General features: G+C 61.6%; 1 protein-coding gene across 7 annotated transcripts in view; it reads left to right on the top strand.

Moving 5' to 3' along the window:
- Positions 1 to 18826, top strand: part of BAIAP2 (BAR/IMD domain containing adaptor protein 2) — a gene marked incomplete at its 3' end in the record, with an annotated part of 71024 nt that extends 52198 nt beyond the window's left edge. Inside the window, exons 7-15 of one of the 7 annotated variants that reach the window (XM_082605236.1) lie at positions 1861 to 2013; positions 4666 to 4890; positions 5071 to 5272; positions 5916 to 6117; positions 7042 to 7110; positions 7542 to 7704; positions 9572 to 9606; positions 12309 to 12352; positions 18020 to 18826. In XM_082605236.1, coding sequence (XP_082461362.1) covers positions 1861 to 2013; positions 4666 to 4890; positions 5071 to 5272; positions 5916 to 6117; positions 7042 to 7110; positions 7542 to 7704; positions 9572 to 9606; positions 12309 to 12336 — 1077 coding nt within the window. Of the gene's footprint in view, positions 1 to 1860; positions 2014 to 4665; positions 4891 to 5070; positions 5273 to 5915; positions 6118 to 7041; positions 7111 to 7541; positions 7709 to 9571; positions 9607 to 10363; positions 11898 to 12308; positions 12357 to 18019 lie in introns of those variants that run through there. The other 6 variants (XM_082605235.1, XM_082605237.1, XM_082605233.1 and 3 more) reach the window with 6 other exon arrangements.
- Positions 18827 to 19529: the final 703 nt, after the last annotated feature.

The following is a 19529-nucleotide window of genomic DNA, read 5'->3' as shown; positions in this document are numbered from 1 at the left end:
CAGCACTGCAGCAGCCCCCAGGGAGGGTAGGAGGTGGTGACCCCGGGGAAGGGCTGGCCGGCTGGGGCTTACCCTGGGGTTAAAACCCAAACTCCTTCCGGAGCCTCGCAGCGACTTTTCCTGAGGCCGCCCCTTAAGGGGCTCCCAGGACCCCAGCCGAGCCCCTGTGTGTGCCCCTGTGTGCAGGGATGGGCAGGACAGGCCGAGGGAGGCGTCTTTGTTCGGGGCTGGTTGAAGCCTGCAAGGCCACGCCGATGTCCCACTATCCCCTGGACGGGGTAGGACAGCCACGGAGCAGAGCGGGCATGGGACCCTCCGGGGGATTTCAGTCTAGCATTGGGTGTTGTTTAGGTGATGGGGCAGGGGCGGCACGGGTATGCATCAGGGTCCCCCTGTCTGTGAGGGAGCCCTGCCCCTTCCAGGCCCTTCTGTCCAGAGGGTGTTCCCGCCCCCAGGCTTCCTGTCCGCATAGGGGCTTCACGTGTGAGCACAGCCTTGCCCATGGTGGCCTCCACCATGGCCCCCAGTAGCACCCCAGATCTGCAGACTTGCTCCCCCACTTCCTGGAGGAGCCATGGTGCAAGGGGGGGTCTGCAGGAGCAGGGGCTGCAGGCTCTGATGCGCACGTGTCTCAGAACCTGGAGAAGAGCGCTCGGAGCTGCTGGGCTGCTGGGCGGGGGCCCGCGGCAGCGGAGGCAGGGCTGCCCTGGAGGCCTCTCTCCTCCTGCACAGACTTTCTCAGGCACACCCACCCCGAAGGGTGGCCGGCCCTGTGGCTGCTCAGGAGGACCAGGGCCGGCTCCTTTAGGGGTGGGGTAGTGGACTGGCCCATTTTGGCTGCCCTCCCAGGGCGAGGAGAGGGGGTTCAGTGTTGAAGGCGGGGTCATCTGCAGGCGTTAGAGGGGGGAGCAGGGTCCCAGTCCTGGTGGGCGCTGGGCAGGCCCTGCCTGGGGTAGTGTGCTCACTCACGCTGACTGAGCTGTGCGCTGGTGAGAGCGCTGGGGACGGCCCACGCCCTCCAGCTGAGTGCTGCTGGAGGGGAGGAGAGGGGAGGGGAGGTGGCAGGAACAGCCTGCACCACCCACCCACGCTGAGTCAGAGCTGGTGGAGGAGGCAGGCGAGTCAGGCGGGGGAGGCCGCCCTCTTGTGGCCTGGACCTGCCCGTGCCGCCGGAGGATGGGGCTTGATTCGGCAAAGGCTGCTCCCTGGCCGGCCAAAGGAGAACGATACCAGCTTGGGGCGGGGAGTCTGTGCCCCGTGTGGAGCGTGGAGGGGAGAGAGGGGAGACAGGAAGGGGGCTGGCAGGGCTCCCACGCCCGGGAAGCCAGGCCCTGCAGACCCACACCCAGACGTGGGGGGCCTGCAGGCCTCCCTGGGACAGCTGCCCCCAGTCTTGCTGGTACTTTGTTACTGAAACTTTCCAACCTGCAGAGAACGTTCTGGTGTGCCCCAGTATCAAGTGGGGTCTCCTGTGTCTGCGTTCTCTGCCCACCCCCATGGGATCTGGGTGTGAGTTAGTCATTCTCCAACACAGTGCCAGCTGAGTTTTCCTGTTCTACCGAGCATTAGGGTGGCTTTTATTAGGTTTGGAGTCCAGGTCCGAGGGAGGTGACCACTGCCACCAGCCTCACCAAGCAACCTGCCAGCATGGTCCCCACATGTCCGGCTGCCGGGGCACCAGGGGGCAGTGGCACAGCAGGGCAGCCCCATGGCCAGAGTGAGTCACACGGCCAAGCCCCGCACCAGTGCTCCGGCCGGGAGGTGTGCTCCCCCTCCGTGGGGCCGCCCAGAACTGGAGGTGAGCGCGTGCTGTCCCGTCACTGGCTCATCTGCCTCTTCTACCCCCTCTCCCACCCCCAGTACATCGACGCCATCGGCAACAAGCAGGGGGAGCTGGAGAGCTACGTGTCCGATGGCTACAAGACTGCCCTCACCGAGGAGAGGAGGAGGTTCTGCTTCCTGGTGGAGAAGCAGTGTGCCGTGGCCAAGAACTCTGCCGCCTACCACTCCAAGGTGGGTGCTCACTCTGCGTGGGGCCGAACCCTTGTTGGCAGAAACGACTGCTTCCCCCGGGAGCACCGGGACGCGTCCAGCCCGGAGTTGTCCTGAAGCAACAGTGTGCGGAACGTCCCGTGTGTTTCGGATTTCCCGAGGGTGAGAGTTCTGGAAGGAGAGTTGCCAGGTTAAAACTGCAGATGCTTTAAGGCTCCTGTTAGAAGTTGCCGCCTGTGTTTTTGAGAGCACTCACACCAGCAGCCCACTAAGAGGGTCTCCTCCAGGATCAAGCTCCTTGGGAGGGGCTGCAATGCCAGGGAACCCCACAGAGGCCAGCTTAGGCCCCCGGGCCAGCGAGACCCAGGGGGCACACCTCCCCTGCAGGGACAGGTGGCTTCACCGGGGCTTCTGTTCCTGTAGTCCACAGGTAGGAGCTGGGGTGGGGCCAGCTGTCTGCAGGAACAATCCAGAACGTTCTGCGAGTTAGGTGTGGTTAGGCAGCTCAGCCAACCAGGGAGGCCCTCGTTTGTGTCCTTTTTCCATAAAAGGCTTCTGCGGGTCAGCACCTCATACACATGCTTGCTCTGACTCAGCTTCTGGTCCCCAGGCTGGAGCTGCCAAGGAGACAGATGCCCTCCCTTTGTGGAGAGGCTCCTGCTTGCCTGGGCCCGCCCAAGGGCCTGCTGCCACCACAGGTGCAAAGCAAGGACGGTGACAGGACTTTTGTCCTTTGTAGGGTCGGGGGTCGGGCCACCCCGCTGAATGGGGCTTTTCCGTCAGGTCCTGTACCCCGAGGGCTCACTGGCAGCAGGGCGGTGCTTGCTGCAGCCGCAGTTCTCCAGCAGGGCCGCCGCAGCGCCCACGCGGCCCCAGGCAGCACTGTGGCAGGCGTATGCGCCCTCTGGCGGCTGGGCCCTGTGACTGGTCAGGGAGAGCGCAGGCCCATCCGTGCTGGAAGGGCAGGAAAGCGCCACCATCTCCGTCTCCTGGGGGGCCTGATCGTGTGTATGCGAGACACGACAGCTAACTTGCCAGGGAGCTGGACGCCAGCCCCCTGGTAGGTTTAAAAGAGGCACAAGCCCCCCGGGCTGGGGCACCGGGGCACGAAGACAGGACCACCCCAGCCTATTCCCAGCAGCAGGCGCCCGGCATTTCCCTGTGCCCAACAGCAACAGGGCCGTCATCAGGGTGGGAGCCCTGGGCTGCGGCACCCTGATCCTGGGTTGTCCCTGTTAGTACAGGGTCTCTGCTGACCCGCTTTCTCACCACCAGCCCAGACCCATCAACTGTTTCTCTCAACCAGGAGCCAGTTAGTAAATATCTCGTTTTGGCTGTTGCACAGAGAAGTGGCCACAGATGGGTAAACCAACGGACGTGGCTGTGTTCCAGTCAAACCTTGTTCACAGACGAGCAGCCAGCCCTCGGGCGGTTGTTTGTTGGCCCCTGGTTTAAACCAGCAGGTGGTAGAGGGGGCCACGGCCTGCTCCAAAGGGCTGTTTGTCCAGCAGCCTCCAGTTTCCCCATGTGGGCGCCACCTCCCTGCCCCAGACACAGCTCAAGAGAAGTGGGAAGAGAGACTTCCCTGGCAGTCCAGTGGTTAAGACACGGCGCTTCCATTGCAGGGGGCGCAGGTTCGATCCCCAGTCAGGGAACTAAGATCCCGCATGCCGCACAGCACTGCCAAAAAATAGGGGGGAAAAAAAAGTGGGAAGATAAGTGAGGAGAGACAGTGAGGGCTGGACAGACCCTTCCAAGGTCCTGGAGACCATGGCTGCCCCAAGCTGGGGCGCAGCTCCACCCAGGGGGGTTCTGGGGTCTGCAGTGGAACATGGGTTATGTCACCTGTTGCAGGTAGGGTAGCCCACTTTGGTCAGAGGGCCAGGAGAGGGGGAGGGCACAGCTGTACCCCAGGCCCTGAGTGTGTCCACGTCGTGGACACAGGGCCCCTGAACGGGCTGCAGGGAACCTCAGGCTGGATCTCACTTCTGGCTGTACCCCCATCCTGGGGCCCTGGTCAGGCCTGTGGCTTCCGCATCCTTTGTCAGGCCCTGTGCTCTTCTGGCTAGCTGTGTCCTGGGCAGGCCGTGGTGCACGCTGGAGGGACAGCTGGGCTTGCGGGCCCCTGGGTGGCGCCCTGATCGTAGCTGGGCTTTGGGCAGCTCTGTCCCTTCCCCACGGTCCCCTCTGTCCCTGTGAGGTCTCCTGGCCCTCAAGTCTGCCCGAGTGGCGCCCTTCCTAGTATCTCATGGTTTGCCCACAAAGGGCCTTTCTGTTCCGTGGCTGACCACTTGAGCACCTGTCCATTTCAGCTCCCTCGGGCCCCTGGGGAGGCCCCGCCCTGATCAGGTCTTGGTTTGATCTCATTCCTGGGGGTCCCTCGACTGCACAGCTCAGTGCATCATATCAGTCCCTTTCCCAGGTCGGGGGTCAGGGACTTACAGGTGGCTCATCTGGCTGTAAGGCACCCCACCTGGCGAAGAGCAGCCCTAGCCAGGTGTGCCCCTCCCGGGGTGGGTGTGTCTCTTTAGAAGTCTCCCAGTGCCAGGCGGGAGCCAGGGGCTGCATCAGTGAGGTCGGCAGCAGGCCCTGGCCTCCCCCAGCCCCGCGGGCAGGCTACAGGAGCCTGCAGCCGGCCCTCATTGCCACCCTGTTTGGCTTTCTCCGCTTCAGGGCAAGGAGCTGCTGGCGCAGAAGCTGCCGCTATGGCAGCAGGCCTGTGCCGACCCCAACAAGATCCCAGACCGCGCCGTGCAGCTGATGCAGCAGATGGCCAGCAGCAACGGGTCTATACTCCCCAGCGGCCTGTCGGCCTCCAAGTCCAACCTGGTCATCTCAGACCCCATTCCGGGGGCCAAGCCCCTGCCGGTGCCCCCTGAGCTGGCCCCGTTTGTGGGGGTAAGTCCTTGCTCTGGAAAGCTTTATGGGGGCGTGGGGGGATGGCCCCCTTGGCACCAACGGTTGGCATCCCATGGCAGCTGGGGCGCACCCCTGCTGGGAGCAAGGGGTTCTCCACGCTGGCCTTACCCGGGCCGGGCCCTCCTGCCACACCGCCCCCATGCCGCCTCTTCCCGACAGCGGCTGTCTGCCCAGGAGAACACGCCTGTCATGAATGGCGTCTCGGGCCCAGACAACGAGGACTACAACCCCTGGGCTGACCGCAAGGCCGCCCAGCCCAAGTCCACGTCTCCTCCGCAGTCTCAGAGCAAGCTGAGCGACTCCTACTCCAACACGCTTCCTGTGCGCAAGAGCGTGGCCCCCAAGAACAGCTACGCCACCAGTAAGAGCTCCGCGGGGCCCGGCCCTGCCCCGCCAGCAGTAGCAGCACCGCACCTGCGGGGAGGCTGCGGAGTCCGGAGGCTCGCAAGCGCGCGCCTGTGTGCAGCGCCCCGGGGACCCCTTCGAGACTGCCTTCCTGCACCCTTGGTCTTGGCCAGGCTCCCCCACTAAGTGGACATGATAGGGCGGGGCAGTGTGGGAACGCCGGCAGCTCAGCTAGTGACAGGAGCGGGTGGATGACGCTGGGGAGGGCTTTGCTGGCCGTGGCACAGGTTCCCGCCCTGTCGTGTCTGCTGTGGTCGGCACTCTCCCTCCTGCAGCCCCACCGGTGGCCTCGGCCCGTGAGGGTCTCCTGATTAGCACATGGCAAAGCTGAGGCTCAGGCCCAGAGAATTGCCCCTGCTGATGAGTGGCAGGTCAGAGGCCGAATCCACACGCACCCCAGCTCCCAGGTCCTTCCAGAGTCTGAGCCAAACAGCCCTGGAGGCCTGGTAGTCGTCCGTCAGGATGGACAGTCCACCTCCAGGCCCACCTGGGGCCTCCTAGCATCTCACCATCGGGCAGCTGAGCTGACGGGGGGGTGACCGTGCCCTTACCCGCTCGGGGCAGAGATCCCCCTCACACCTGCCCTGTCGTCCCGGCAGCCGAGAACAAGACCCTGCCCCGCTCGAGCTCCATGGCAGCTGGTCTGGAGCGCAATGGCCGCATGCGGGTGAAGGCCATTTTCTCCCACGCGGCTGGGGACAACAGCACCCTACTGAGCTTCAAGGAGGGCGACTTCATCACCCTGCTGGTGCCCGAGGCCCGTGACGGCTGGCACTACGGCGAGAGCGAGAAGACCAAGATGTGAGTCCGGCGGGGGCGGCGGCCTCACGACCTGGTCCGCAGACGTCCTGACTCTGGGCTCTGGGTCCTCCTTTGAACCGACGATCCAGGTCCCACGCTTCTGTTGGGAGGGACAGATGTAGCCGAGGGCCCCCCACCGTCCCTCACTTCCACATCCCCTGACTTGGCCTATCACCCCACGTGTGCCCTCCCCGTCAGCAGAGGCCAGCCTCCCACCCCAGAGCCTTTCCGTGCATGTGAGCAGCCCTCGTGCTGGGGTTCTAGAAGTGGCCTTGAGCCGGATGGACCGCGCCTTCACGGCTTAATTGCACGCCTGTTGCCAAGAGGCTGTGCTAACGCCTGGCTCTTGCTCAGCCAGGGGCCGCCCAGGTCAGGGGCTGTCCCCTCCCACTGCCACCGCCACCACCGTTGTCTGCATGCGTCTGTCCGCGGGGTGAGAGACCCCTGCCCCAGGGCAGAAGCAGCCTGCCTTAGCCGGGAGGGAGAGGCTGCGCTGAGCTTGGCTCTGGCCCACTGGCAGCCGCCACCCTTGAGAGGCAGCTCTGAGGAGCAGGGGCGCCTCCAGGGCACCCGCATCCCCAGCACCACGCCTGCCTCCCCCAGGCAGCCTCTCATGTTGGTGCCGTGGTTCTGTGTGGCCACTTGGGGCTGAGGCCCTGCCCAGCTGGGCCACGTGGCAGGAAACCAGCCCTGTTTGTTGAAGAAGTAAGAGCCCTGCCTGGGTCCTGGCACCTTCGCTCACCCCCAGCCTTGCTCCTGTCCGGAGCAGGGCAGTTCCGAGCTGGATGCACACCCCGCATGGGTACTGGGGTCTCCTGGTCTCCCTGGAGCGTGCACACAGGTGCAGCCAGGCCGGGGAATGGGTGGGACTTGGCGCCGGAACGCAGAGGCCCCGGCACACTCTGACAGGGTCTGCTCTTCCAGGCGGGGCTGGTTTCCCTTCTCCTATACCCGGGTCCTGGACGGCGACGGCGGTGACAGATTGCACATGAGGTGAGCATGCCGACGGGGGCAGGTGGCCCGTAGCTCTGGGGAGGGGCTGCGCGTTTGAGGCCCTAGGGTGCAGGGGTGCGGAGGTGTTCTGAGGACGGCGTCTGAGAGTCCCGGGGGTCGCTGGCAGCTGTGGGGGGCTGGGTGGGGGCCCCGTGAGCCCCCCAGGTCCCTCTGGCCCTCGGGAGAGCAGGAGACTCGCTGCCGGAGCCAGCAAGGGGCTGAGCAGCTGCCGTAGGGCTCGGCTCCCCTCCCGCCTGCACGCTTTACACCCTGCTCCTAGGAGGGGGCTGGCCCACCGGGGCAGCGTGGCTGCACCCCAGGCCATGGAGAGCAGCCTCTCGTTCCGCCTTCTTTGCGGGGCCCGGTGAGGTGGGGGGCCCGTGGGGGCCAGGCTGGGCCCGAGCTGACGGCCCTGTGCCCCATCCCCACAGCCTGCAGCAGGGCAAGAGCAGCAGCACGGGCAACCTCCTGGACAAGGAAGACCTGGCCCTCCCGCCCCCGGACTATGGCACATCCTCCCGGGCCTTCCCCACCCAGACGGCTGGCACTTTCAAGCAGAGGCCCTACAGCGTGGCCGTGCCTGCCTTCTCCCAGGTGAGTTGGGGGCCTTGGCAGGGGCCGTTGATGGGTGGGCTCGGCCGCAGCCCTGTGTTGGCACCTCCACCGGAAGGCCGTGGGCTCGGGGGTTTGGGCCTGGCATCTGCACCCCTGCTGTGGCCACCTCAGGGGACACAGCCCGACATCCTCTGTCGTCTCAGGGCTCTAGGGAAGGCACGGCGGCCCCTCTGCCTGCCCTTCCCTCGGGCTGGGGTGCTGCCGGCCTTGAGACTGCTCTGGACGCTGCCTCTCGGGAGGATCCCCTTCCCTGAGAGCCGTGGGGCTCCTGCAGTCATGGGTCCGAGTGCAGACGAGTGCCTGCCACTTAGGGCCTGAGACGTGGCCGGAACCTTCTAGTTAGTGTGTTTCTGGGGCCCTTAGGAGGCAGGGCCGGGCACGCGTGGTCAGGCCACCTGGTACCAGGCGACCAGAGGGAGAAGACTGAGGCTTCTGTCCCCGGTGGATCCCGTGATGGATCCCCCAGTGTGCCTGGTGGTCTTGAGGTCAAGGCGCGGCTGGGGTGTGAGTGTGGACGGTGCTGCACAGCTCTGCTGGGGAAGCTCGTGGGGTGGAGGCGGCCCAGGCTTCCAGGACATTCATCTGCTGTGGCTGCGTGGTAGGCAGGGGCCAGCAGCTCTGTTCCGGTGCCGCTCTCTAGGGCAGGGCCTCCCTCGGTTTGGGGGTTGGGGAGCCCAGGCAGAGCAGAGAGGAAGAGAAGAGAACTCAGGTTTCTCTAGGGTTTGAGCAGCCAGAGAGTTGACCCAACAGCTGGGGCTCCCATGTTGACAGTGTGATGTCAGAAGTGGGTGAGGCAGGGAAGGGCTCTGGGTACGTGGTGGCCGACTCTCCCTGTCCAGCTGTCCCTGTCCGGCAGCTGTCCTGTCCTCACCCACCTCTCCTTCCTGTGAGGAGGACTCAGCTGGCACATACTGTATGAGGTGTCGAGGGTGGAGGGAGCTGTCTTCAGGGAATTGACGGTTTAGGCAGAGTGAACACGTGATTTGAGACAGTTTAAGTGGTGAGAGGGGCAAGGCCGAGGTGGTGTGGCCGGACCCTTGGATGGAACCTTTCGGATAAGGTGAGGTTGGGACCAATGGCCAGGGCAAGCAGCAGGGAGGGAGAGGCTGATCCCGCCTTGGGAGAGGTGTGGCACCTCTGGGGGTCACAGGGCCAGGCTGTTGATCAGTGAGACACTTCAGTCCCTCTGCAGCCTTACCCAGGCCTCAGCTGGCCTGGCCTGGAGAGGTCTGACCACTGCTTGTTGCTCTTGGTTCCTGGTTCCTGGTTTTGGTTTTGATGCTTAGAGAGCTGAGGAGGGTGTCCCCAGTACCCCTCAATGGCTTTGGGGCGGCAGCTGCTTCAGGGCCAGGAAGCTGCAGCTGGGTGTGGGGCGCTCAGGGGCCGGCACAGGCGTGCATGAGGCAGGCGTGCGGGTGACCTTTGGTGCAGCCGCCCTCCCCACGCCAGCCTCCGCCAGCCTGGCTTCCCCGACCCGGCTCCCCAACGCCCCACCGTCAGTGGTTTCAGCCTCTGGGTTCCCCAGGAAGCCCTCACCTGCCAGGTGTTCCTACCATATGACCTGCAGGGCCTAAGAGCCATAGGGAACATGGGTGGAAGGGCGTCATCAGGTGATCTGTCTTGTGTGCGCCCGGGAGCGTGAGCTCACCGTCGGCCGCTGGCCAGATAAGGAGGCATCCGGTATCCCTGTGAATTGGGGAGGTCACTGCTGAGGGGGGGAGGGGCCCTTCATGTCCTCAGCTGCAGGCAGCACCATACACTCTGGGGTTAGGAGGGGACCCTCCCCTGCAGATCTGGCCTCACCCCCTGAACCCCAGCCCGACCTGTTTCTTCCTTTCCTCCCCAGGGTTTGGATGATTACGGGGCGCGGGCTGTGAGCAGGTAAGGGATTTTGAGACTCGTCTTGGGGAGCTGTGGGTTTTGGGGAGCTGTCCCACCGGAGGCTGGAGTTGGGTGGCTTCCCTCCCAGGCCTGCCTGCTCTGTTGGGGCCTGGCTGGAGACCATGGTGTCTCAACTCTGAGTCAGTGAGCAGGGCCCAGGGTGCCTGTTCTCTGTTCTTCACCACGCTGTGCCTTCCCCCAGTGCGCTCTGTAGGGCAGGGCCCTCAGTGCAGGATGCCCTGTCCCCCGGCAGCAGCCCAGGGTCCCCAGATAACGCCGAGTGGGAGAAGCAGCCCCTCCTGGAGCTGCCTTCGTGCTCCCCTTGCGGGCGGGTGGGTGGGTGGGAGCAAGTCGGGCCTGGCCCTGTGCCCAGGCCGGAGTCAGGGACCCACTGCAGCCACTACTGGGGCTCCCATTCTTTCCTGGTGGGGCCCTCGGGCTGCCCACAGCTGCAGCATGACCTCCTCACCTGGTGGTTTTGTGGCCCTGCTCTTTCCTGGCGTCCAGACCTGCTTGTCCAGACCTCGGCCAGGAGCGGGGCCCGCCCCTGGGCTCGTCTCCCCAGAACCAGCCCAGGCTGGTGCAGATGGCTCAGGGCTGCAGCCTCCTGAACCCCTGACCCGGGCTCAGCCCTTGTCCAGTCTCTGGGGGTCTCCTGTCACCACTCCCCCAGGGCCGGGTGGCCAGCCACACGGCTGGGAGGGCAGCTGCGGGGGAGGTGTGCGGCCCGGCAGCTGTCCTGTGCTTTGTTTCACAGCGGCAGTGGCACGCTGGTGTCCACAGTGTGAGGACGCTGACCCCCGGGCAGCTGCTGCTCAGAAGAGCTCCCGCCGTCCCCTGCCCCCCGCCCCATCTGTCTGGTCGCCATCGGTTTCCTCCTCGGCTCTCGTTGGTTTCTTCCTGGGTTGTTTCTCTTTGCCACTTGCCCCTTCACCCCCGCCTTTTGGTTGGTGACCCCAGACTCTGTGATCCCCCAGGGTCCATGGTGCTGCCCCATCTCCGCTCCCTATGTTTACATGCCCCCACCCGTGTGTTGGGACCTGCCGCCGGGCGGTGCGGGCGGGGTGTCCTCGCCGCTGCTCCCCATTCGCCGTATTCATGACACGCTGTCCCTCTTTGAAGGCTCACCGTGAGCCAGGTCTAAAAAGTTTGAAGAAAAAGAAAAATCTTAAAAAAAACAAAAAAAACAAAAAAACAAAAAGATGAAAAACAGGAAAAGGACTTTTTTTTCCTGAAAAACAAAAACAGATATGCATGGACTCCGGTGTACGTACTGTTATCTCTGCATCTGACCCCCCAGCACACGCTGGCACCTGTGTCAGGAGAGGGAGGGTGCTGGGGGCTCCACGAGGCTTGTGGCCCCTGGGGCATCCTTGCAGGCCGCACCCAGAGAAGGGCTCGGGCCGAGCCGGGGGGCCTCCTGAGGAAGCTGGCCGCTCCTGTGAGGGAGGCCGCAGCCCCCAGCCCTGCCTGCCCGCCAGGCCGGGCTCCTGACCGCTTCCTTGTCCCGGACGCCGTTGGACGATGTACAGACCAGAGCGCGGCGCCAGCCTCGGGGCGCCGTGACCGTGACTGCACAGTGCACTGGCGGGGAGGGGGACCGGCCGCACTCGGACATTCCAAAGACCTCCAGAGACCACCCCCAACCCCACGTGTTCTGGAAATCATTTCTTTAACCAGCCTGTGAAGGAGTGAGGGCGGCTCTGGGCGCTACACCCCCGCACCTGCCGTCGGGGAGCAGGCAGTCCCTGCCCAGTCCTAAATGCTCTCGTCTCTCTGTGTGTCTTGGTGACTTCAGAAACAGACATGCTGGACTGAGTGGCTACTGGTATTGCCTCTTCACGCCTTGAATCTGGGAAGTGAGCGAGGGCACAGCCGCTCCGCCCTTCCCGCCACGGGAGCCCCCGTGAAGCTGTGGACGCTCCTTTTTCTGATGTGATTTAGCAAAACCCTCCCGCCCCCTCCCGTGGACTAGGACATGGCTGGTAGCATTTGTGAGAGAAGCAGCTCAAGACGCAGACAGACCCTGTTTTATAATTAAGGAAAAAACAAAGCCAGAACATGGACCTTTGTAAAAAGAGCCTTCTATGTTGGTGTTCTAATTTTGCTAAAAGATCTCAAATCCAGGGGATTCCATGCTCAATGGATGAATGTAGACACAAATCCGCAAAACTTGTATGAAGATGTAAAGTGCTGAAAATATTTTTCCTGTTTCCTTTCGTCTTTTTTTTTTTTTAATCTGAATTGTGCCCTGTACTGCAGTTGTTTGAATAAAAGTTTTATTTATTGCATCGAGTTGGGTGTGGCGCCTCCTTCCAGCCCCTCTGCGTGTGTCCGGGCCACGTGCAAAGCCTGGCCTCCTCGCCGACAGAATAACCAAGGTGCAGAGAGTGCCAGGCCACACTGCTCTCCCTGGGGGCACCTGGGGAGGCCCGCACCCTGGGTGAGAGCCATGTGGGCCTGATCCAGGGGCGCCCTGCTTGAGCTGATGTGCTCCTTGGAGCTTCCTCCCTGCAGACCCCTCCCTGGGGGCTGGAGAGCCAGCTCTGCCCTGTGGCTGGTGGCACATGCTCCTGGCAGCATACGCTAGCTGCCAGGCGTCCGTCCCCCCATCCTCCATCTGGCTTATGTCCCCTCGGAGTCCTCAGACCTCACTCCCACCCGCTCCACATGCACCAACTGAGCCCTGTGTTTCTTTGCAGTGCCGATGTGGAAGTGGCCAGATTTTGAGCGGCCCCTGACTAGAGTTAGTAAGTTGCCCTGGTTTTCTTATGCTGGGGTCCGAGGGTCTGCTGAGCCTGCGTCTGCTCTCGGCTCCGGGTCTTTGCTTCCCTGGACTCTCCTTGGGCTCTCGGATTTCCTCCCTCTGGAAGCTTGCGGGTCTGGCCTGGCCCTCTGTCTGGGTTCCCTGTTGCTTCTGCTGGGTGCTTTGGCCATAACCGGGGTGAAGCCTGGTGATCAGCTGCGAGGCTGGCTTTGGGCTTCTTTGCCTGAGTGCCCCTCAGACCGGTCCCTGGGCGTGGGTCTGAGCCCGGCCTGGCTGGCTCCTGGGTTGGTGAGTATCACAGTCCCTCGAGGGCTGGGGAGACCAGGATGGGTCTGGGGATAGCACCATGGCCTGTGCCCAGGTGAGAGTCACAGGCACACGAGAGCGGCCGCATGCATCTGCCCCGCAGGGGATGAGCAGATGCAGTGGCTCCGTTCTGCCCAGGCTCACCTGCTGTCTGCCCTGACATGGCTCCAAGGGGCTACTCCAGGCTTTCCAGAGCAGGCCCTGGTGGCCTCCTCCAACTCCCAACTGGTGATGATCCCTTCCCCTGTGCCCTTGGAAAGCAAGCGCCAACGGCTGGGGTGGGGGGGATGCAGGGGGAGCCCACTGCTCCTGGGCCTGGGTCTGGGCAGCACTGCTGCCCCTCTGCCTCACCCCAGCCCTGCCACTGAGAAGTCTGCTGCGTGAAGCTGGCACATGGACCCTGTACATAGATGGTCATCCCTTCACCTCTGTGGGTGTCACAGCGATGCCATCCTCCCTGTGGGCAGCCAGACCACTCCAGCAAGTCCTGGACTCTCCCTCTCCCTCCTTCGCTGCCTTTCTTGTTTTTTTTGTGTGTGTGTGTGTGTGTTTGTTTGTTTAGGCCGCACTGCGCCACTTGTGGGATCTTAGTTCCCTGACCAGGGATCAAATCCGGGCCCCCAGCAGTGGAAGCAAAGAGCCCTAACCACTGGACTGCCAGGGTTTTTTATCTATATATAAGTTTGGGGTTTTTTTCCTGCCTTTCTCTTGATGAGCTGCAGTATGAGTTCTGGAAAACTCTAGAGACAAGTGCTCCTGAAATTGGGGATGGGAGAAATGACTTTGACCCTGGCTCAGCAGCGGGTGCCCTGGGCCACTCTCCTCCCCTGCATCTGTCCCTCTTCTTCCGAGATGCTCTGAGACACCTGCATCTCCCACCCCCACCTCTGCTGCCCTCGTGGTCCGTCTGAGCTGGTGGAGCCCAGCTGATCTCACCCACTGGAGGTGCTGGAAGGGGGTGAAGGCTCAGGGAGGCTCATATGGCCTCTGCCTAGAACCCCCAGGGCAGAACCCCAGGGGCACGGCGGGCGGGGGTGCACTCATCCCTGGGAGCACGCAGCACGGTGGCCGCAGGGTCTGCCCGTCCTGATGATTCTACCAGGGGCGGAGGTGTCACAAGCCACCTCTGGTTGGTTGAGGGACGTTGCTCAGCTTTGCCAGAGCTCACAGCCCTGGGAGGAGGGCCGGGGAGGAGAACGACTCAAGTCCAGAAGGGCCGATGTTCTGAAGTTGTGCCACGTTTTAAGAGGAAAAGGTGGAGAGAGTTGAAATCTATGCTGTGACTGCTCTTCGCTCCTTCTCTGCTCCGGAGTCACCACAGGACACAAGCCACGCTTCGTGCTGACCGGGCTGTTCTCAGAATCACCCCCTTTCTTATTCAAGAAGTGGATCCAGAAGATAACTGAAGGTGATTCCACCAAATCCGCAGTGACGAATGTTTCGTGAGCCTGGACCCGAATGCTGCTTGGCTGCAGGAGTCCCACCTCGTCAGGCTGTGAGGGTCTGCAGAGGACTGGGTGGTGGGGACAGCCATTCCTGGCGGGGAGCCTGGCTCGTGCCTGTCTTCACCATGCCCGGGACTTCAGGCCTGCCCCCCGGAGGGTGCAAATCCATGCTGTATAAAAGCTACCGGTTGTCCCTGTGTCCCTGCTCAGGAGGGGGACAGCGCCCAGCCCCCAGTCCTCCACCTGAGTGCCTGGTGGCCCTGCCTGGGGAGGGGCCCTGGCATCCTGACAGCACTGACCCTCGCATACTCCAGCGTCTCCCATTTGGGTCAAGAAGAGCTTGTTCTGTGTCTGCGTGGTCCGCTGTTGATTGGCCCCGGCGTCCACCCCTGGGCAGTGACGGACGTCTGCAGGACAGCAGGATCAGCAGTGCCTCAGGTCCAAATCTTGTCATGTTTTGTCATCCCAGTGTTGACCCAAGTCCCTCACCTGGGGTGACTCAGGTGCCCTCCCCGGCGGGTAGCTCTTAAGCCTGTTCTTTCACAGAACATCCCAGAAGGTGGTGAGCACCCAAGGGGGCCTCACACTTCCTCTGATGCTGAAGGGTGGGAGTGTCCCACCCAGGGGTCTCTGGTTGGGGCTGCAGGAGGGAGTCGCTCCAGAGGTCTGGAGTGATTACGGCTGCCACCTGCTTCCTCAGAACCTGCAGTGTGGACAGCACATGCTTCTTCCATGGTCACGCTGTTTTGCGGGGAGAAGAGGACGGTGTGGGTCAGAGGCCAGACACCCTCTTCAGGGAGGTCTTCCTGGTTCAGGTGGCAGTGTGGGTTTGCCACTGACCCCCTTTTTTTTTTTTTTTTTTGTGCGGTAAGCAGGCCTCTCACTGTTGTGGCCTCTCCCGTTGCGGAGCACAGGCTCCGGACGCGCAGGCTCAGCGGCCATGGCTCACGGGCCCAGCCGCTCTGCGGCACGTGGGATCTTCCCAGACCGGGGCATGAACCCGCGTCCCCTGCATCGGCAGGCGGACTCTCAACCACTGCGCAACCGGGGAAGCCCTGACCCCCTTTTTTTAAATTGAAGTATAGTTGATTTACAGTGTTGTGTTAATTTCTGTCATATAGCAAAGTGATTCAGTTATACCCATATATACATTCTTTTTTATATTCTTTTCCATTACGGTTTATCACAGGATACACTGAATAGAATTCCCTGTGATATACGGTAGGACCTTGTTGTCTATCCATTCTATATATAATAGTTTTCATTTGCTAATCCCAAACTGCCAACCCACCCCTCTTCCTCCTTGGCAACCGCAAGTCTGTTCTGTATGTCTGTGAGTCTGTTTTGTAGATTAAGTTCATTTATATAATTTTTTTTTAGATTTTACATATAAGTGATATCATATGCTATTTGTCGTTCTTCACTTCGTATGAGAATCTCTAGGTCTATTCATGTTGCTGCAAATGGCATTATTTCATTCTTTTTTATGGCTTAGTAATATTCCATTGTGTATATACCACGTCTTCTTTATTCATTTATCTGTCAGTGGACATTTAGGTTGTTTCCATGTCTTGGCTAGTGTGAATAGTGCTGCTGTGAACATAGGGGTGCATGTATCTTTTTGAATTATAGTTTCATCTGGATCACATGGCAACTCTAGTTTTGGGGGGAACCTCCATACTGTTTTCCATAGTGCCTGCACCAATCTCCCACCAACAGTGTAGGGAAGTTCCCTTTTGTAGACTTCTTAATGATGGCCATTCTGACCAGCGTGAGGTGGTACCTCATTGTAGTTTTGATTTGCATTTCTCTAATAATTAGAAATGTTGAACATCTTTTCATGTGCCTGTTGGCCATCTGTATGTCTTCTTTGGACAAATGTCTAGATAGCTCTTCTGCCCATTTTTTGATTGGCTTCTTTGGTTTTTTGTTGTTGAGAGGTATGAGCTGTTTGTATATTTTGGAAATTAAGCCCTTGTCAGTCGCGTCATTTGCAAATATCTTCTCCCAATCTGTAGGTCGTCGTTTTGTTTGTTTACGGTTTCCTTTGCTGTGCAAAAGCTTGTAAGTTTGATTAGGTCCCATTGGTTTATTTTTGCTTCTGTTTTTATTGCCTTAGGAGACTGACCTAAGAAAATATTGGTACGATTTATGTCCGAGAATGTTTTGCCTATGTTTTCTTCTAGGAGTTTTATGGTGTCATGTCTTACATTGAAGTCTATAAGCCATTTTGAGTTTATTTTTGTATATGGTTTGAGGGTGTGTTGTAACTTCGTTGATTTACACGTGGCTGGTCACTGACCCTTTCTGATGAGAATGTAGGTGCGTCAGGACACACCTGGCTGGAACTCCCTTTAGCCCCTGGCTCTGGTCAGCACAGGTGCCATCCTCCCTTCTCTGGGTCCCTTCCCCTGCTGGGTCCCTGACTCTGGATGGACAAACCTGCCCCGTTTCTAGCCCCACAAGACCCCCCACCATGACCCTGGCTGCAGACCGCCAAGGGCATGGAGCCCTCCTCTAGGACCAGAGTCCAGTCAAGGTGGCCGCCACCATGGCTGCCCTGCATCCTCCGTCCCGGGGCAGGGGATGCTGGTCACAGCAGAACCTCTAGGCCACCTCTACCTGGGGCCAGTGGGGCCGAAGCACATCTGCTCAGACCCAAGCCTGGGAGGCCAGAGAGGACCTGAATGAGGGAGACTGAGGCCCCACCAGCTGGAAGGGCCTTTCATCAGGTGCAGATGTTCCGAGGCAGGGGCGGAACGGCTGCAGGTGCTGCCAACTGTCAGGCAGCACCTTGGAGACACAGAAGCCACACGGTGCTCCATCAGTCTCCTCTCACTAGTTCATCCTTTGAACAACTGAGTCCAAAGTGCCTCAGTGTCTTAGAAAATGCCAGGTCCTCAGGCAAACACAGAGTTGCCTACCCCACGTTCTATCTTCCTGGGCACCTGGACAGAGCGCCCACCCAGCTCCTGTGGACGCCCAGCCACGTCAGAGGCCACTCCTGCCCCAGGTAACGGCTCCCGTTCAGGCCGAGCCCTCTGTGTCCCACGTGCCATCGTGCTGTCACCTTTGGGACTGACGTCCCCTGGGCTGCTCTCCTGTGCCGTCCCCGCCTGGGCAGGTCCTCGGAGCCCACCGAACCCAAGGAGGAGAGGCCTCCGTGAGCACGAGGCCAGGTGCCGGCCCCACCCTGCACTCATCTCGTTCCATCTCAGCCCCTTGTCTGGTGCATCCGTCTGTGTCCGTCAGCCGCGGCCTCGGCACTCAGGGACGGGCAGGGCTCCTCTCTGAGGAGGCGGTCAGCCCCTCCGCAGGGGCTGCGGGCGTCCACTCCTGCCAGCCTCCTTGCCGCTGGGGTGCCTGCGCCTCGTGTCTGTCGTGTCGGCATGGGGCGGGCCACTCTCTGGGTCCCCAGGATGCATGGGCTGGGCTTGTGTGCTCTGCTGAGCTGTGGCTCTATGTGTCAACAGCTGTGTCCTTGCAGACGGGCTCAGCCGCTACTCTCGGGCAGGTGGCGGGGAGGTGCTTGGCCTTGGGGGGCGGCGCACCGAGCTCGGGTGCGGCTTATGTGGGGCTGCCTCAGGTTGCAGAGAAAGGACCGCGGCTGATGTGGAGGGCACCCCCCCCCATGCCCACCCACCCTGCCTTTGGGAGGGTTGACGGTTCGAGGTGGGGCACCTGGGGGCGGTGAGCAGAGGATGGCGTGCCGGGGCTCAGCTGGCCTTGCGGACAGCACCCGTTTCTGGCTCTCCCCCGCGGCCTCTGCCACCCCCGGGCCCTGAGCTCAGAGGCTGGGCCGTCGGGGTCCAGGTGGGTGCTGTCTGTGGCCGCAGGACGGCACTCAGCACCCCTCCCGAAAACCACTAAAACCACTCTTCTCTCCTCTTCTCAGGAATCCCTTCGCCAGCGTCCAGCTGAAGCCGACGGTGACCAATGACAGGTCTGCCCCGCTCCTCAGCTGACGGCCACGTCTGCACCCACTGCCCGTGGGGCCCCTCCTCCCCCACCCTGACCTGTAACCTGTTTTGTTACAATCTGCTTGCTCCCCATTTAGAGAATTCTCTCCTTCTAAGCCCTTCTGCCCCCACCTCAGTCTGGCCTGGGCTGGACCCCGGCTGTTCCTATAGGGTCAGGAGGTGGCGTGGCCGTGGCCAAGGAGAATGAGGGGGGCTGGCCCCTGGAGCGGGGACCTGCTGCCTGGGCTGTGCGGCCAACCTTTTGGATCAGGCCCATCTGTTGTGTGGGCCAGGGAGCCCCCAGGGTGCAGGGAGGGCCATCGCATCAGCTTGTAAAGGGGAGCCCCTGTCTGGTCAGTAACGAGGCTGCCCACCTGTACGTGCCTGCAGCAGGATGCAGGGGCAAGGGGAGGGCGAGGGCCTGCCCCCCTTCCTTGGATTTATTATGAGCACAACTTCCTGGCAGACCCTTTACTGGGAATTTGCTGATTCTCCCCCCTCCCACTGGCAGTTTTGTGGGCCTCTCTGTCCCAGTTTCTCCCTGCCCACACCCTAACTCCCATCCAGAACTGGCTGCAGGGCCCCCGGCTCTCCTCCCTGTCCCCAGGGTGGTCGGGGCTGTGGCCTGGCTCCCCAAGCTGTGTGCCATTGAGGGGGTCCTGTCCCAGGATTCCTGGGTGGGCCCCCTCAATGCTCTGGCTGTTTGCATATTTCAGCTGAAATACAAGATTGTAGACACTTTATCGGATCCGTGCTGTCTGACATTTGAGGTTGAAATACAGCCGTGCAGCCCCGTTGGTGACAGCGGTCCTTAGCTCGGGAGACGCTCTGGGCAGCGTTCGCTTGCTCCTCCCACACCCTCCCGGGAGGGGCTCTGCACACAGCCCGGAACACGAAGCACAGGGGGCGGGACTCCAGAGGCTCTCACCTGGCAGGAGCTGGAGGCAGGCCGGGTGGGGCGAGGCAGGGTCCCAGGGCAGATGTTTGCGGTGGAGGCGCAGAAGCCCACCTTGCTCCCAGCTCACCGCCCCCTCCCCCGGCCTCCCCGTGCTGAGGGACAGGGGCGACCCCTGGAGAGGCAGGAGGAAGAGCTTCCCGGAGAGGTCCCCGCTCACCCTTACCTAGGCAGGGCCAGCTTCCAGGCAGGAAATGAGGGCTGCAGGCATCAGTCCGCTGGCCCTGTTCTGGGAAGACACCCCAACCTGGGCACCCTAGGGGCCCAAGGTCACTGTCTCCCTCCACCAAGGTGTGCCAAGGACAGCTAGAGGAAGGGGTGGTCTCCCTCCTGCATCCCCCAGTGGTCAGAAGGGACTGTAGGGACCCCACCCCAGCACGGCCCATGCCCCCTCCTGCCCAAGGCTTTATCTGCAGACTCCAAAAGAAAGAAAACACACTTAGCATGAAGGCTTTTTTCCTTAGCTTTGATTTCTCTTAAAAAACAGACAA

Source organism: Mesoplodon mirus (genome assembly GCF_964341445.2).
Source record: "Mesoplodon mirus genome assembly, chromosome: 18".
NCBI classification, from domain to species: Eukaryota; Metazoa; Chordata; class Mammalia; order Artiodactyla; family Ziphiidae; genus Mesoplodon; species Mesoplodon mirus.
Note: the sequence above shows the minus strand (reverse complement) of the source record. Positions and strands in the feature narration are given on the sequence as shown.